The sequence below is a fragment of the Scyliorhinus torazame genome, chromosome 2, assembly GCF_047496885.1.
Source record: "Scyliorhinus torazame isolate Kashiwa2021f chromosome 2, sScyTor2.1, whole genome shotgun sequence".
NCBI classification, from domain to species: Eukaryota; Metazoa; Chordata; class Chondrichthyes; order Carcharhiniformes; family Scyliorhinidae; genus Scyliorhinus; species Scyliorhinus torazame.
Genome location: NC_092708.1, coordinates 48,384,266 through 48,403,293, shown reverse-complemented (window position 1 = coordinate 48,403,293; position 19,028 = coordinate 48,384,266). Strand labels below are relative to the sequence as shown.

Here is a 19,028-nt window from a genome sequence, read left to right as displayed (position 1 = left end):
CCCACTCACTCATTCACTCACTCATTCACTAATTCCCATCCACTCACTCACTCCGACTCACTCACTCCCTCCCTCTCACACACTCACTCACTCACTCCCACTCACTCACCCACTCACTCACTCCCACTCACTCACTCATTGACCACTCATTCCCGTCCACTTACTCACCCACTCACTCACTCACTCACTCCCACTCACTCACTCACTCACACACATACTCACTCACTCCCATCCACTCACTCACTCATTGACTCACTCACTCACTCACTAATTCCCACTCACTCACTCACTCACTCCCATTCACTCACTCACTCATTGACGCACTCACTAATTCCCACTCACTCACTCACACACTCACTCACTCACTCCCATTCACTCACACACTCACTCACTCACTCCCACTCACTCACTCACCCACTCACTCCCACTCACTCACCCACTCACTCACTCACCCACTCACTCACTCCCATTCACTCACTCATTGACTCACTCACTCATTCATTCACTCACTCATTGACTCATTCACATCCATTCACTCACTCACTCACACACTCACTCACTCACTGACTCACTCACCCACTCACTCACTCCCACTCACTCACCCACTCACTCACTCACTCACTCCGACTCACACACTCACTCACTCCCACCCACTCACTCACTCACTCACTCCCACTCACTCACTCATTCACTGACTCACTCACTCACTCCCACTCACTCACTCACTCACTCCCATTGACTCACTCACTCATTGACTCACTCACTCCCACTCACTCATTTACTCACTCATTCACTCATTCCCATCCACTCACTCACTCCGACTCACTCACTCACTCACTCCCACCCTCTCACACACTCACTCACTCACTCCCGTTCATTCACTCGCTCACTCATTGACTCACTCACTCCCACTCACTCATTCACTCACTCATTCACTCATTCCCATCCACTCACTCACTCCGACTCACTCACTCCCTCCCTCTCACACACTCACTCACTCACTCCCACTCACTCACCCACTCACTCACTCCCACTCACTCACTCATTGACCACTCATTCCCGTCCACTCACTCACCCACTCACTCACTCACTCACTCCCACTCACTCACTCCCACTCACTCACCCACTCACTCACTGACTCCTGTTCACTCACTCGCTCACTCATTGACTCACTCACTCACTCCCACTCACTCACTCATTCACTCACTCATTCACTCATTCCCATCCACTCACTCTCTCACTCACTCCCATCCTCTCACACACTCACTCACTCACTCCCGTTCATTCACTCGCTCACTCATTGACTCACTCACTCACTCCCACTCACTCACTCACTCACTCCCACTCACTCACTCCCACCCAGCCACTTACTCACCCACTCACTCACTCACTCACTCCCATTCACTCACTTACTCACTCATTGACTCACTCACTCACTAACTCCCACCCAGCCACTCAATCACCCACTCTCACTCACTCATTCATTCCCTCACTCATCCACTCACATTCACTCACTCACTCACTCCCATCCACTCACTCACTCATTGACTCACTAACTCCCACTCACTCACCCACTCACTCACTCACTCACCAACTCACTCACTCACTCCCATTCACTCACTCATTGACTCACTGACTCACGCACTCACTCATTCACTCACTCATTCCCATCCACTCACTCACTCACTCCGACTCACTCACTCACTCACTCACTCCCACCCTCTCACGCCCTCACTCACTCACTCACTCATTGACTCACTCACTCACTCCCACTCACCCACTCACTCACTCACTCCCATTCACTCACTTACTCACTCGCTCATTCACTCACTCATTCACTCATTCCCATCCAATCACTCACTCCGACTCACTGACTCACTCCCACCCTCTCACACACTCACTCACTCACTCCCACTCACTCACCCACTTACTCACTCACTCACTTACTCACTCACTCACTCATTCATTGACTCACTCACTCCCACTCACTGACTCACTCACTGACTCACTCACTAACTCACCCATCCACCTACTCACTCCCACTCACCCACTCCCTCCCATTCACTCACTCACTCCCACCCACCCACCCACTCACTCACTCACTCCCATTCACTCACTCATTGATTCACTCACTCACTCCCACACAGCCACTCACTCACCCACTCTCACTCACTCACTCATTCCCTCACTCATCCACTCACATTCACTCACTCACTCACTCCCATCCACTCACTCACTCATTGACTCACTCACTCACTCACTCACTAACTCCCACTCACTCACTCACCCACTCACTCACTGACTCACTCACCAACTCACTCACTCATTCACTCGCTCACTCCCATTCACTCACTCATTGACTCACTGACTCACGCACTCACTCATTCACTCACTCATTCCCATCCACTCACTCACTCACTCCGACTCACTCACTCACTCACTCCCACCCTCACGCCCTCACTCACTCACTCACTCACTCATTGACTCACTCACTCACTCCCACTCACCCACTCACTCACTCACTCCCATTCACACACTCACTCACACACTCACCCACTCACTCACTCCACTTCCCTCACTCACACACGCATTGACTCACTCACTCATCCACTCACTCACTCACCCACTCACTCACTCCCATTGACTCACTCACTCACTCATTGACTCACTCATTCACTCATTCATTCACTCACTCATTCACTCATTCCCATCTACTCACTCCCACTCACTCACTCACTCACACACTCACCCACTCACTCACTCCACTTCCCTCACTCACACACGCATTGACTCACTCAGTCACTCATTCACTCACTCATTCACTCACTCACTCACTCCCACTCACTTACTCACCCATTCACTCACTCACTCCCATTCACTCACTCATTGACTCATTCACTCACTAACTCCCTCGCACTCATTCACTCAGTCCCATCCACTCACTCACTCCGACTCACTCATTGACTCCTCACTCACTCACTCCCACTCACTCACTCACTCACACACATACTCACTCACTCCCATCCAGTCACTCGCTCATTGACTCACTCACTCACTCACTAATTCCCGCTCATTCACTCACTCACTCCCATCCACTCACTCACTCATTAACGCACTCACTCACTCACTAATTCCCACTCACTCACTCACACACTCACTCACTCACTCCCATTCACTCACACACTCACTCACTCACTCCCACTCACTCACTCACCCACTCACTCCCACTCACTCGCCCACTCACTCACTCACTCACCCACTCACTCACTCCCATTCACTCACTCATTGACTCACTCACTCATTCATTCACTCACTCATTGACTCATTCACATCCATTCACTCACTCACTCACTGACTCACTCACCCACTCACTCACTCCCACTCACTCACCCACTCACTCACTCACTCACTCCGACTCACACACTCACTCACTCCCACCCACTCACTCACTCACTCACTCCCACTCACTCACTCATTCACTGACTCACTCACTCACTCCCACTCACTCACTCACTCACTCCCATTGACTCACTCACTCATTGACTCACTCACTCCCACTCATTCACTCACTCATTCACTCATTCCCATCCACTCACTCACTCCGACTCACTCACTCACTCACTCCCACCCTCTCACACACTCACTCACTCACTCCCACTCACTCACTCACTCCCACTCACTCACTCACTCACACACATACTCACTCACTCCCATCCAGTCACTCGCTCATTGACTCACTCACTCACTCACTAATTCCCGCTCATTCACTCACTCACTCCCATCCACTCACTCACTCATTAACGCACTCACTCACTCACTAATTCCCACTCACTCACTCACACACTCACTCCCATTCACTCACACACTCACTCACTCACTCCCACTCACTCACTCACCCACTCACTCCCACTCACTCGCCCACTCACTCACTCACTCACCCACTCACTCACTCCCATTCACTCACTCATTGACTCACTCATTCATTCATTCACTCACTCATTGACTCATTCACATCCATTCACTCACTCACTCACTGACTCACTCACCCACTCACTCACTCCCACTCACTCACCCACTCACTCACTCACTCACTCCGACTCACACACTCACTCACTCCCACCCACTCACTCACTCACTCACTCCCACTCACTCACTCATTCACTGACTCACTCACTCACTCCCACTCACTCACTCACTCACTCCCATTGACTCACTCGCTCATTGACTCACTCACTCCCACTCACTCATTCACTCACTCATTCACTCATTCCCATCCACTCACTCACTCCGACTCACTCACTCACTCACTCCCATTGACTCACTCGCTCATTGACTCACTCACTCCCACTCACTCATTCACTCACTCATTCACTCATTCCCATCCACTCACTCACTCCGACTCACTCACTCACTCACTCCCACCCTCTCACACACTCACTCACTCACTCCCGTTCATTCACTCGCTCACTCATTGACTCACTCACTCACTCCCACTCACTCATTCACTCACTCATTCACTAATTCCCATCCACTCACTCACTCCGACTCACTCACTCCCTCCCTCTCACACACTCACTCACTCACTCCCACTCACTCACCCACTCACTCACTCCCACTCACTCACTCATTGACCACTCATTCCCGTCCACTTACTCACCCACTCACTCACTCACTCACTCCCACTCACTCACTCACTCACACACATACTCACTCACTCCCATCCACTCACTCACTCATTGACTCACTCACTCACTCACTAATTCCCACTCACTCACTCACTCACTCCCATTCACTCACTCACTCATTGACGCACTCACTAATTCCCACTCACTCACTCACACACTCACTCACTCACTCCCATTCACTCACACACTCACTCACTCACTCCCACTCACTCACTCACCCACTCACTCCCACTCACTCACCCACTCACTCACTCACCCACTCACTCACTCCCATTCACTCACTCATTGACTCACTCACTCATTCATTCACTCACTCATTGACTCATTCACATCCATTCACTCACTCACTCACACACTCACTCACTCACTGACTCACTCACCCACTCACTCACTCCCACTCACTCACCCACTCACTCACTCACTCACTCCGACTCACACACTCACTCACTCCCACCCACTCACTCACTCACTCACTCCCACTCACTCACTCATTCACTGACTCACTCACTCACTCCCACTCACTCACTCACTCACTCCCATTGACTCACTCACTCATTGACTCACTCACTCCCACTCACTCATTTACTCACTCATTCACTCATTCCCATCCACTCACTCACTCCGACTCACTCACTCACTCACTCCCACCCTCTCACACACTCACTCACTCACTCCCGTTCATTCACTCGCTCACTCATTGACTCACTCACTCCCACTCACTCATTCACTCACTCATTCACTCATTCCCATCCACTCACTCACTCCGACTCACTCACTCCCTCCCTCTCACACACTCACTCACTCACTCCCACTCACTCACCCACTCACTCACTCCCACTCACTCACTCATTGACCACTCATTCCCGTCCACTCACTCACCCACTCACTCACTCACTCACTCCCACTCACTCACTCCCACTCACTCACCCACTCACTCACTGACTCCTGTTCACTCACTCGCTCACTCATTGACTCACTCACTCACTCCCACTCACTCACTCATTCACTCACTCATTCACTCATTCCCATCCACTCACTCTCTCACTCACTCCCATCCTCTCACACACTCACTCACTCACTCACTCCCGTTCATTCACTCGCTCACTCATTGACTCACTCACTCACTCCCACTCACTCACTCACTCACTCCCACTCACTCACTCCCACCCAGCCACTTACTCACCCACTCACTCACTCACTCACTCCCATTCACTCACTTACTCACTCATTGACTCACTCACTCACTAACTCCCACCCAGCCACTCAATCACCCACTCTCACTCACTCATTCATTCCCTCACTCATCCACTCACATTCACTCACTCACTCACTCCCATCCACTCACTCACTCATTGACTCACTAACTCCCACTCACTCACCCACTCACTCACTCACTCACCAACTCACTCACTCACTCCCATTCACTCACTCATTGACTCACTGACTCACGCACTCACTCATTCACTCACTCATTCCCATCCACTCACTCACTCACTCCGACTCACTCACTCACTCACTCACTCCCACCCTCTCACGCCCTCACTCACTCACTCACTCATTGACTCACTCACTCACTCCCACTCACCCACTCACTCACTCACTCCCATTCACTCACTTACTCACTCGCTCATTCACTCACTCATTCACTCATTCCCATCCAATCACTCACTCCGACTCACTGACTCACTCCCACCCTCTCACACACTCACTCACTCACTCCCACTCACTCACCCACTTACTCACTCACTCACTTACTCACTCACTCACTCATTCATTGACTCACTCACTCCCACTCACTGACTCACTCACTGACTCACTCACTAACTCACCCATCCACCTACTCACTCCCACTCACCCACTCCCTCCCATTCACTCACTCACTCCCACCCACCCACCCACTCACTCACTCACTCCCATTCACTCACTCATTGATTCACTCACTCACTCCCACACAGCCACTCACTCACCCACTCTCACTCACTCACTCATTCCCTCACTCATCCACTCACATTCACTCACTCACTCACTCCCATCCACTCACTCACTCATTGACTCACTCACTCACTCACTCACTAACTCCCACTCACTCACTCACCCACTCACTCACTGACTCACTCACCAACTCACTCACTCATTCACTCGCTCACTCCCATTCACTCACTCATTGACTCACTGACTCACGCACTCACTCATTCACTCACTCATTCCCATCCACTCACTCACTCACTCCGACTCACTCACTCACTCACTCCCACCCTCACGCCCTCACTCACTCACTCACTCACTCATTGACTCACTCACTCACTCCCACTCACCCACTCACTCACTCACTCCCATTCACACACTCACTCACACACTCACCCACTCACTCACTCCACTTCCCTCACTCACACACGCATTGACTCACTCACTCATCCACTCACTCACTCACCCACTCACTCACTCCCATTGACTCACTCACTCACTCATTGACTCACTCATTCACTCATTCATTCACTCACTCATTCACTCATTCCCATCTACTCACTCCCACTCACTCACTCACTCACACACTCACCCACTCACTCACTCCACTTCCCTCACTCACACACGCATTGACTCACTCAGTCACTCATTCACTCACTCATTCACTCACTCACTCACTCCCACTCACTCACTCACCCATTCACTCACTCACTCCCATTCACTCACTCATTGACTCATTCACTCACTAACTCCCTCGCACTCATTCACTCAGTCCCATCCACTCACTCACTCCGACTCACTCATTGACTCCTCACTCACTCACTCCCACTCACTCACTCACCCACTCACTCACTCCCATTCACTCACTCACTCACTCATTAACTCCCACTCACTCCCACTCACTCCCACCCTCTCACACACTCACTCACTCACTCCCACTCACTCACTCACTCCCACTCACTCATTGACTCCTCACTCACTCACTCCCACTCACTCACTCACACACTCACCCACTCACTCACTCCACTTCCCTCACTCATTTACTCCCACTCACTCACTCACCCACTCACTCACTCACTCACTCCCACTCACTTACTCATCCACTCACTCACTCACCCACTCACTCACTCCCATTGACTCACTCACTCACTCATTGACTCACTCATTCACTCATTCATTCACTCACTCATTCACTCATTCCCATCCACTCACTCCCACTCACTCACTCACTCACACACTCACCCACTCACTCACTCCACTTCCCTCACTCACACACGCATTGACTCACTCACTCACTCATTCACTCACTCATTCACTCACTCACTCACTCCCACTCACTCACCCATTCACTCACTCACTCCCATTCACTCACTCATTGACTCATTCACTCACTAACTCCCTCTCACTCATTCACTCAGTCCCATCCACTCACTCACTCCGACTCACTCACTCACTCCCACCCTCTCACACACTCGCTCACTCACTCCCACTCACTCACTCCCACTCACTCATTGACTCCTCACTCACTCGCTCCCACTCACTCACTCACCCACTCACTCCCATTCACTCACTCACTCACTCATTAACTCACTCACTCACTCTCACTCACTCACGCACTCACTCACTCCCACTCACTCACTCACTCCCACTCATTCACTCACTCCCACTCACTCACTCACCCACTCACTCCCATTCACTCACTCACTCACTCATTGACTCACTCACTCATGCACTCACTCCCACCCAGCCACTCACTCTACACTCACTCACTCCCATTCACTCATTCACTCATTGATTCACTCACTCACTCCCACACAGCCAATCACTCACCCACTCTCACTCACTCACTCATTCACTCACATTCACTCACTCACTCACTTACTAACACACTCTCTAACTCACCCATCCACCTACTCACTCCCACTCACCCACTCCCTCCCACCCACTCACTCACTCCACCCACCCACTCACTCTCACTCACTCACTCACTCCCACCAACCCACTCACACCACACCCACCCACTCACTCTTACACCCACTCACTCATTCCCACCCACTCGCACCCCATCCACCCACTCACTCCCACACACCCACCCACTCACTCCCACCCACCCACTCACTCCCACCCACTCACTCCCACCCACCCACTCACTCCCATCCACTCACTCACTCACTCCCACCCACCCACTCGCTCCCATTCACTCACTCAATCCCACCCACTCTTTCCCACCCATCTACCGACCCACTCACACCCCATCTACCCACCCACCCACCCACCCACTCACTCCCACTCACTCACTCACCCACCCACTCACTCACTCCCTCCCACCCACCCACCCACTCTCTCTCACACCCACCCACTCATTCCCACCCACTTACACCCCATCCACCCACTCACTCCCACTCACTCACTCACCCACTCACTCATTCCCATCCACTCACTCACCCACTCACTCACTCCCATCCACTCACTCACTCATTCACCCACTTACTCACTCACTCACAACCATCCACTCACCCACTCACTCACCCACTCACTCACTGCCAGCCACTCACTCATTCACCCACTCACTCACTCACTCACTCACTCCCACACAGCCACTCACTCACCCACTCACTCATTCACTCACTCATCCACTCACTTAGTCACTCACTCACCCAATCACTCCCACCCAACCACTAACACCACACCCAGCCACCCACTCACTCACTCCCACCCACACACCCACCCACTCGCTCCCACACTCTCTCTCACACATCCACCCACATACCCCTACATATCACCAACTCACTCACTCCCATCCACTCATTCACTCACTCCCACCCACTCACTCCCATCCACCCACCCACTCACTCATTCACTCCCTCTCACTCAGCCCACTCACTCACTCCACCCACCCACTCACTCACTCCACCCATACACTCACTCACTCATTCACTCACTCATTCACTCACTCACTTCCACCCACCCACTCACTCACCCACTCACTCACTCACTCATTCACTCACTCACTCACTCACCCACTCACCCACCCACTCACTCACTCACTCCCACCCAGCCACTCACTCACTCACCCACTCAATCCCACCCACTCACTCACTCCACCCACCCACCCACTCACTCACTCACTCATTCACTCACTCACTCACTCACTCACCCACTCACTCATCCACTCACTCACTCCCACCCAGCCACTCACTCACTCACTCACCCACTCACTCACTCACTCACCCACTCACTCACTCACTCACTCCCACCCAGCCACTCACTCACTCACCCACCCACTCCCACCCACTCACTCACTCCACCCACTCACCCACTCACTCATTCACTCACTCATTCACTCACTCACTTTCACCCACCCACTCACCCACTCACTCACTCATTCACTCATTCACTCACTCATTCACTCACCCACTCACCCACCCACCCACTCACTCACTCACTCACTCACTCGCGCCCAGCCACTCTCTCACCCACTCACTCACTCACTCCCGCCCAGCCACTCACTCACCCACTCATTCACTCACGCATTCACTCCCACACTCCCACACAGCCACTCACTCACTCACCCACTCATTCACTCACTCACTCACCCACCCACTCACTCACCCACTCACTCACTCATTCACACACTCATTCACTCACTCATTCACTCACTCATTCACTTACTCACTTCCACCCACACACTCACTCACTCATTCACTCACTCATTCACTCACCCACTCACTCACTCACCTACTCACTCACTCACTCCCGCCCAGCCACTCATTCACTCACTCATTCACTCACTCATTCACTCACACATTCCCACACAGCCACTCACTCACTCACCCACTCATTTACTCACTCATTCACTCACTCACCCACTCACTCCTGCCCACTCACTCACTCCCACCTATCCACCCACTCATCCATTCACTCACTCACTCCCACTCACTCCACTCACTCCCTTTCACTCCACCCACCCACCAACTCACTCACTCACTCACTCCACCCACCCACTCACTCATTCACTCACTCACTCACTCCCATCGACTCACTCACCCACTCACTCAGACTCACCCACTGACTCATTCACTCATTGCCATCCACTCACTCACTCACTCTCACCCTCTCACACACTCACTCACTCATACACATACTCACTCACTCCCATCCACTCACTCACTCATTGACTCACTCACTCACTAATTCCCACTCACTCACTCACTCACTCGCTCCCATTCACTCACACACTCACTCACTCACTCACTCCCACTCACTCACTCACCCACTCACTCACTCACTCCCACTCACTCACCCACTCACTCACTCACTCACTCCCACTCACTCACTCACTCACACACATACTCACTCCCATCCACTCACTCACTCATTGACTCACTCACTCACTCACTAATTCCCACTCACTCACTCACTCCCATTCACTCACACACTCACTCACTCACTCACTCCCACTCACTCACTCACCCACTCACTCACTCCCACTCACTCACCACTCACTCACTCACTCACCCACTCACTCACTCCCATTCACTCACTCACTCATTGACTCACACACTCATTCACTCACTGATTCACTCACTCATTGACTCATTCACATCCATTCACTCACTCACTCGCACACTCACTCACTCACTGACTCACTCCCACTCACTCACCCACTCACTCACTCCCACTCACTCACCCACTCACTCACTCACTCACTCCGACTCACACACTCACTCACTCCCACCCGCTCACACAGTCACTCACCCACTCACTCACTCATTCACTGACTCACTCACTCATTCCCACTCACTCATTCACTCACTCATTCACTCATTCCCATCCACTCACTCACTCACTCCGACACACTCACTCACTCACTCCCATCCTCTCACACACTCACTCCCGTTCATTCACTCGCTCACTAATTGACTCACTCACTCACTCCCACTCATTCACTCTCTCACTCCCACTCACTCACTCCCACCCAGCCAGTTACTCACCCACTCACTCACTCACTCCCATTCACTCACTTACTCACTCATTGACTCACTCACTCACTCACTCCCACCCAGCCACTCAATCACCCACTCTCACTCACTCACTCATTCCCTCACTCATCCACTCACATTCACTCACTCACTCACTCCCATCCACTCACTCACTCATTGACTCACTAACTCCCACTCACTCACCCACTCACTCACTCCCTCACTCACTCACCAACTCACTCACTCATTCACCCACTCACTCCCATTCACTCACTCATTGACTCACTGACTCACGCACTCACTCATTCCCATCCACTCACTCACTCACTCCGACTCACTCAGTCACTCACTCACTCCCACCCTCTCACGCCCTCACTCACTCACTCACTCACTCATTGACTCACTCACTCACTCCCACTCACCCACTCACTCACTCACTCCCATTCACTCACTTACTCACTCACTCATTCACTCACTCATTCACTCATTCCCATCCACTCACTCACTCCGACTCACTGACTCACTCCCACCCTCTCACACACTCACTCACTCACTCCCACTCACTCACCCACTTACTCACTCACTCACTTACTCACTCACTCATTCACTCATTGACTCACTCACTCACTCCCACTCACTGACTCACTCACTGACTCACTCACTAACTCACCCATCCACCTACTCACTCCCACTCACCCACTCTCTCCCATTCACTCACTCACTCCCACCCACCCACCCACTCACTCACTCACTCACTCCCATTCACTCACTCATTGATTCACTCACTCACTCCCACACAGCCACTCACTCACCCACTCTCACTCACTCACTCATTCCCTCACTCATCCACTCACATTCACTCACTCACTCACTCCCATCCACTCACTCACTCATTGACTCACTCACTCACTAACTCCCACTCACTCACTCACCCACTCACTCACTGACTCACTCACCAACTCATTCACTCATTCACCCACTCACTCCCATTCACTCACTCATTGACTCACTGACTCACGCACTCACTCATTCACTCACTCATTCCCATCCACTCACTCACTCACTCCGACTCACTCACTCACTCACTCACTCCCACCCTCACGCCCTCACTCACTCACTCACTCACTCATTGACTCACTCACTCACTCCCACTCACCCACTCACTCACTCACTCCCATTCACTCACCTACTCACTCACTCATTCACTCACTCATTCACTCATTCCCATCCACTCACTCACTCCGACTCACTGACTCACTCCCACCCTCTCACACACTCACTCACTCACTCCCACTCACTCACCCACTTACTCACTCACTCACTTACTCACTCACTCACTCATTGACTCACTCACTCACTCCCACCCATTCACTCACTCACTCACTGACTCATTCACTCACTAACTCACTCACTAACTCACCCATCCACCTACTCACTCCCACTCACCCACTCCCTCCCATTCACTCACTCACTCCCACCCACCCACTCCCTCCCATTCACGCACTCACTCCCAGGACGCCACTCACTCACTCTCACTCACTCACTCTCACTTACTCTCTCACTCCCACCACCCCACTCACACCACACCCACCCAGCCACTCACACCACACCCACCCACCCACTCACACCCACCCATTCACTCACTACCACCCACCCACCCACTCAAAGTTTGCGTCGGAGGCAGGAAGGGTCAGGGTAGCGTGTGATTGCTGTGGGTGTGTGTGGCAGATATGCTGTATCCAGCAGATGAATGAAAAAGCCACATCACTCCTGAATCCAACCGTTCTTGCCTTCCTTTAGCAGCCGCATTTCCCAACATTGTAGAAACTGGCTGGCTAGAGTTAAATTTGAAATGGTGATCAAATAAGAAGCATGCAACCTCATTATAATATTGAAATTGCTAACCCACATCCTGGGAGTGTGTTGGTTGCTTGCCCCTATTCCGTCTCCACTTGGAGTTGGAGGCTGGTTAACCTTTAACCTGTCAGCTGAGACAAATCCACCCAACCTCTGAGCTTAAAATTCTTTCAGTCTTTTTCCTTTGATTATAATGAAGGTGAATTCTGCATTGTACTAGATGTGAATTTCCACCGAGCTGAATTCGATCTATCCCTTTAGGTATGTAGATTACAGCTATCAGAGTGGTCCCCTTAGGCTCACATCCTTAATACCATCTGTTTCATTCCGAGGTTTTGTATTGTGGGGTACACACTAGTGGCAGCAGGCTGGGATTAATCCGTAAAGATCCTAGAACGTTGCTTGATTATTTTTAGGAATTGAAATATGTTGGTGCAGCGTGCAAAATCATGAGGCGTTATGGGGAAAACTGTTTCCACTTGCAGGGTTGTCAGTGACCAGAGTGCACAGTTTTAAGATTATTGTCAAAAAACCCAGTGAAGGGGATTAGTTATTTTTTAACTCATTCATTTGTTGTGACCATGAATGCATTTGTCGAAGCAGGTCCAATAGTCACTTCCAAAAGTGTAGTGGATTTACGTTTATAAAGCAGGCAGCAGAAAAAGAGCTGGCACAGGCATGTTGGGTTAAACCTCCTGCCACCTTTATGATTCAAAGGGCAGAATTTAATGAGGGTGGCTGGGAGCCTGATGACTCCCGCCAAAACTGGCCACAGCCCCGCCGACCCGATCTCTGGGACCCCCGAATGAATTAAGTCCCCAATTGGTCGGAGCTCCTGGCTCCCGGTGGGACATGGAATTGCTGCACTGCCCCCAGTAGGTGGAAATGACCAGCTCCCGAGAGTTGCCGGCCAATCAGAGGCAGGCAGCTCTCTGTTACCGGCAGCACCACTGGGAGCGGTGGCTGCTGCCGGCCGGAGGTACACTTGGCCGTTCGCCAGCGATCCCTGGAGCAAGGTATGTGCGGGTGGCACGGGAGAGAGGGGGGGCGCTCAGTGGCGAGTGAGGAATAGGAGGTGGTTTCAAAGGAAAGGACAGCAAAGTGGGGCGTCTCAATATCTCCCCCCACCCTCCCAATGCCAGATCCCTTGATCAGGAATGGAGTATTTTGAATGAGGGACCTCCCCTATTAGGCCATAATCTAACTTGTGCTTCCTGTGTGGCGATTCTTGTTCCTGTCGCTGGTTGAATGCCCATGGTGGCAGAATGAGGCCTTCATGTGGTCAATATTTGCCCACTTAACGCCCTCAATTGGCATGCCAGCTTAAGGTCACCCACAAGCCTTCCCGCCCTGACTTAATCAGGGGGATGCGATGGGGTCCCCACATCCACCTGCCCAAACGCCCTCATCCACCTTCGGAACTCGCCTCGAGTGGGAGCATTATGTTCTGCCCCTTGATTCCAAATATCCCTTTAGTTAAATGAGTGATGTAAACACCTAGGTAGATGATCTGTAGAAGGAACAGATCATCTCGAAACTTAAACCTATGTATTCAAAGGTATTTTTTCACCTCCTTATCAAAAATATTGAGTTTTGATTTCCTGTATTCTGCTTAATATCCCCATATCTCTCCACACTGGGAGTTTCATCTTGACATTTGGTTACAATCTACTTCCCAATGCAGCAAAACATGCAGCAAAACTTTAAATGGATATATTGAGATACATCAGGAATAATGCTAATCTTGGGCGACATTCTCTGACCCCCCGCCGGGTCGGAGAATCGCCGGGGGCTGGCGTGAATCCCGCCCCCGCCAGTTGCCGAAGTCTCCCGCACCGGATATTCGGCGGGGGCGGGAATCGCGCCGCGCCGGTTGGCGGCCCCCCCGCTCGATTCTCCGGCCCGGATGGGCCGAAGTCCTGCCGATAAATTGCCTGTCCCACCGGCGTAAATTAAATCACCTACCTTACCAGCGGGACAAGGCGGCGTGGGCGGGCTCCAGTGTCCTGGGGGGGGGGGGCGCGGGGCGATCTGACACTGGGGGTGCCCCCACGGTGGCCTGGCCCGCGATCGGGGCCCACCCATCCGCGGGCGGGCCTGTGCCGTGGGGGTACTCTTTCCCTTCCGCCTCCGCCACGGTCTCCACCATGGCGGAGGTGGAAGAGACTCCCTCCACTGCGCATGCGTGGGAAACTGTCAGCGGCTGCTGACGCTCCCGCGCATGCGCCGCCCGGAGATGTCATTTCCGCGCCAGCTGGCGGGGCAACAAAGGCCGTTTCCGCCAGCTGGCGGGGCGGAAATTCCTCCGGCGTCGGCCTAGCCCCTCAATGTTGGCGCTCGGCCCCCAAAGTTGCGGAGCATTCCGCACCTTTTGGGCGGCGCGATGCCCGTCTGATTGCCGCCGTTTTGGGCGCCAGTCGGCGGACATGGCGCCGTTTCCGGAGAATTTCGCCCATTCCCAAACATAGGTAGAGCTTACATTTGTTTCTGAATGAACAGCACCGGCCGAGCTTCATCAGGATGAAATCATCGATTTGATTGATTTCCATCATGTCACAAGCTTTGAGACTGGTCGCAGGTGGATAATTGTGCTTTTTCTATCTTCAGAGCACTGAGCTGGACTCCGATGATGGAGGGGGGAGTGCTGCACAGAAACAGAAAATATCCTTTCTTGAGAACAACCTGGAGCAACTTACAAAAGTTCACAAGCAGGTATGAAGATGATTTGCGTCAAAATTCGGTACAAGTCTGGAAATAGTTTGTCATTCCCCCCATTTTTCTTGGCGTAACGTTCCCACGCTGGCGTGGGGACATAGCCCCAGAATCGGAGAATCCAGCCCCGGATCCATAAACCGCCCTCATATCTTAATGTTTGCTGCCCGGTATTTACAGCAGATTAGAAAGTGCCAACCCCCCCCCGACTCTCTATCCCTCTGCAAAAAGGCCCTGCCCACCCAAACAAAAGTAGATATTCACTTATTGACCATACCAAAGAAAACCTGAGAAAGAAAGACTGGGGGTGGGGGTGGGGGGGGGTTCACCGGAAATAAAATCACTCCCCCATGTTGGAGAGAGGATCTGTAAAGTACAACAGCAAATCGTTCGAGTACAGGGACACCCTATGCTCCCTCTCTCCCCGCTCTATCCCCCTCCACTTATGAGACGATCTGAGCACAATGGCCAGTGGCTCGATTGCTAAAGCAAGCAGCAGCAAGGATAATGGGCACCCCTGCCCATTCAATTCAAAGTACCCCGAGATCTGGGCATTGGCATGAGCAACTCACAGTGGGAGCCGTATATCAATGCCTAACCCAGGATATAAAAGCAAATCACTCCATAACCTCAAAAAGGTACCTCCACTCAACCCGATCAAATGCCTTCTCCATGTCCATCGAGATAATCACTTCGGCTCGGCCACGGAGCAGGGGGACAGCACCACATTCAACAGTCTCCTAATGTTGGCTGACAGTTGCCAACCCTTAACAGACCCTGTCTCTTCCTCTGAAACCACCCCCGGCAGACAAGGCTCCAAATGAGTTGCCAGTTAGCCCACAGTTTCGGATCAACATTTAACAGAAAAATTTAACAGGGTATGACCCACACTCTGGTGGATTCTTATCCTTTTTCAAGATCAAAAAGATCAATGCCTGTGCCAGCGTGGCCGGCAGTACTGCTGACTAAGACAAAGAGTCGTTGAACATCTCCAACATAAGCAAAGACAGCAGCCCATCAAACTGTTTATAAAACTCGACAGGGATATCATCTGGCCCCGGTGCCTTACCCATCTGCATTAGACAAATACAGCTCAAGATCTCCTCGTGCCCCATCGGCGTCTCCAACTCTTGCCTTCTATCCCACTCACCTCCGGAAAGGTCAACTCATCTAAATATCGTACCATTGTCGATTCCTCTTCCGCAGGCTCAGACTTATATAGCCCAGAGTAAAAGGTCTCAAACACCTCACTGATCATCTCTGGGGCAGAGACCAACCCCATCCGAGTCCCTGGTCTGAATTATCTCCCGTGAGGCAGCCTGCCGCCTCAACTGGTGAGCTAACAAGTGGCTGGCCTTCTCCCCATACTCATAAAAATTTCCCCTTGTGTGACGAAGCTGGCTTACTGCCTTCCCCATAGACAACAACTCAAAGTACACCGGTAACTTCTCTCTGCCAAAAACTCAGATGTTGGGGTACTTGATTATTGGGGGTCCACCTCGAGAATAGAGTCCACCAGCCTCTGCATCTCCACCCTCCCTGAATTATCCCTATGTGACTTATATGAAATTATCTTCCCCCTAATAACTGCCTTCTATGCTTCCCAGAGTGTGGAGGGCGAGACCACCCCATTCTTAATCAACTCCACATACTCGCCCCCCATCATTAACTGATGCACATCGAGATCAGGAATAGATACCAGCACACTATGAATAGAACACGTGTCATTCCAATTCAGCGCATGTACGTTGACCAAAACTACTGACGTGCCTGCTAACACCCCATTTACTGTTAAATATCTGCCTCTTGAGACTGCCATAATATTCAGGGTCATACTCCCTCCTCAATCCGGCATAATATTGACCGTCACACTCCCTCCTCAGTCCACCATAATGTTGACCGTCATACTCCCTCCTCAGTCCGCCATGATGTTGACCGTCATACTCCCTCCTCAGTCCGCCATAATATTGACTGTCATACTCCCTCCTCAGTCCACCATGATATTGACCGTCATACTCCCTCCTCAATCCGGCATAATATTGACCGTCACACTCCCTCCTCAGTCCACCATAATGTTGACCGTCATACTCCCTCCTCAGTCCGCCATGATGTTGACCGTCATACTCCCTCCTCTGTCCGCCATAATATTGACCGTCATACAAACTCCTCAATCCGCCATAATATTGACCGTCATACTCCCTCCTCAGTCCACCATAATATTGACCATCATACTCCCTCCTCAGTCCGCCATGATGTTGACCGTCATACACCCTCCTCAATCCGCCATAATATTGACCATCATACTCCCTCCTCAATCCGCCATAATATTGACCGTCATACTCCCTCCTCAGTCCACCATAATATTGACCAGCATACTCCCTCCTCAGTCCGCCATGATGTTGACCGTCATACACCCTATTCAATCCGCAATAATATTGACCATCATACTCCCTCCTCAATCCGCCATAATATTGACCGTCATACTCCCTCCTCTGTCCGCCATAATATTGACCATCATACTCCCTCCTCAATCCGCCATAATATTGACCGTCATACACCCTCCTCAATCCGCCATAATGTTGACCGTCATACTCTCTCCTCAGTCCACCGTAATATTGACCGTCATACTCGCTCCTCAGTCTACCATGATGTTGACCGCCATACTCCCTCCTCAGTCACCATAATATTGACCGTCATACTCCCTCCTCAATCCGCCACAATGTTGACCGTCATGTTCCCTCCTCAATCCGCCATAATGTTGACCATCATACTCGCTCCTCAGTCCGCCATAAAATTGACCATCATACTCCCTCCTCAATCCGCCATA

General features: G+C 51.7%; 1 protein-coding gene across 1 annotated transcript in view; it reads left to right on the top strand.

Moving 5' to 3' along the window:
* kif5c (kinesin family member 5C) overlaps nucleotides 1–19,028 on the top strand; it is a 359,768-nt gene that overhangs the window by 258,623 nt on the left and 82,117 nt on the right. Inside the window, exon 23 of the mRNA XM_072471286.1 lies at nucleotides 16,097–16,201. Within this exon, the coding sequence (XP_072327387.1) occupies nucleotides 16,097–16,201 (105 nt within the window). The remainder of the gene's footprint in view (nucleotides 1–16,096; nucleotides 16,202–19,028) is intronic.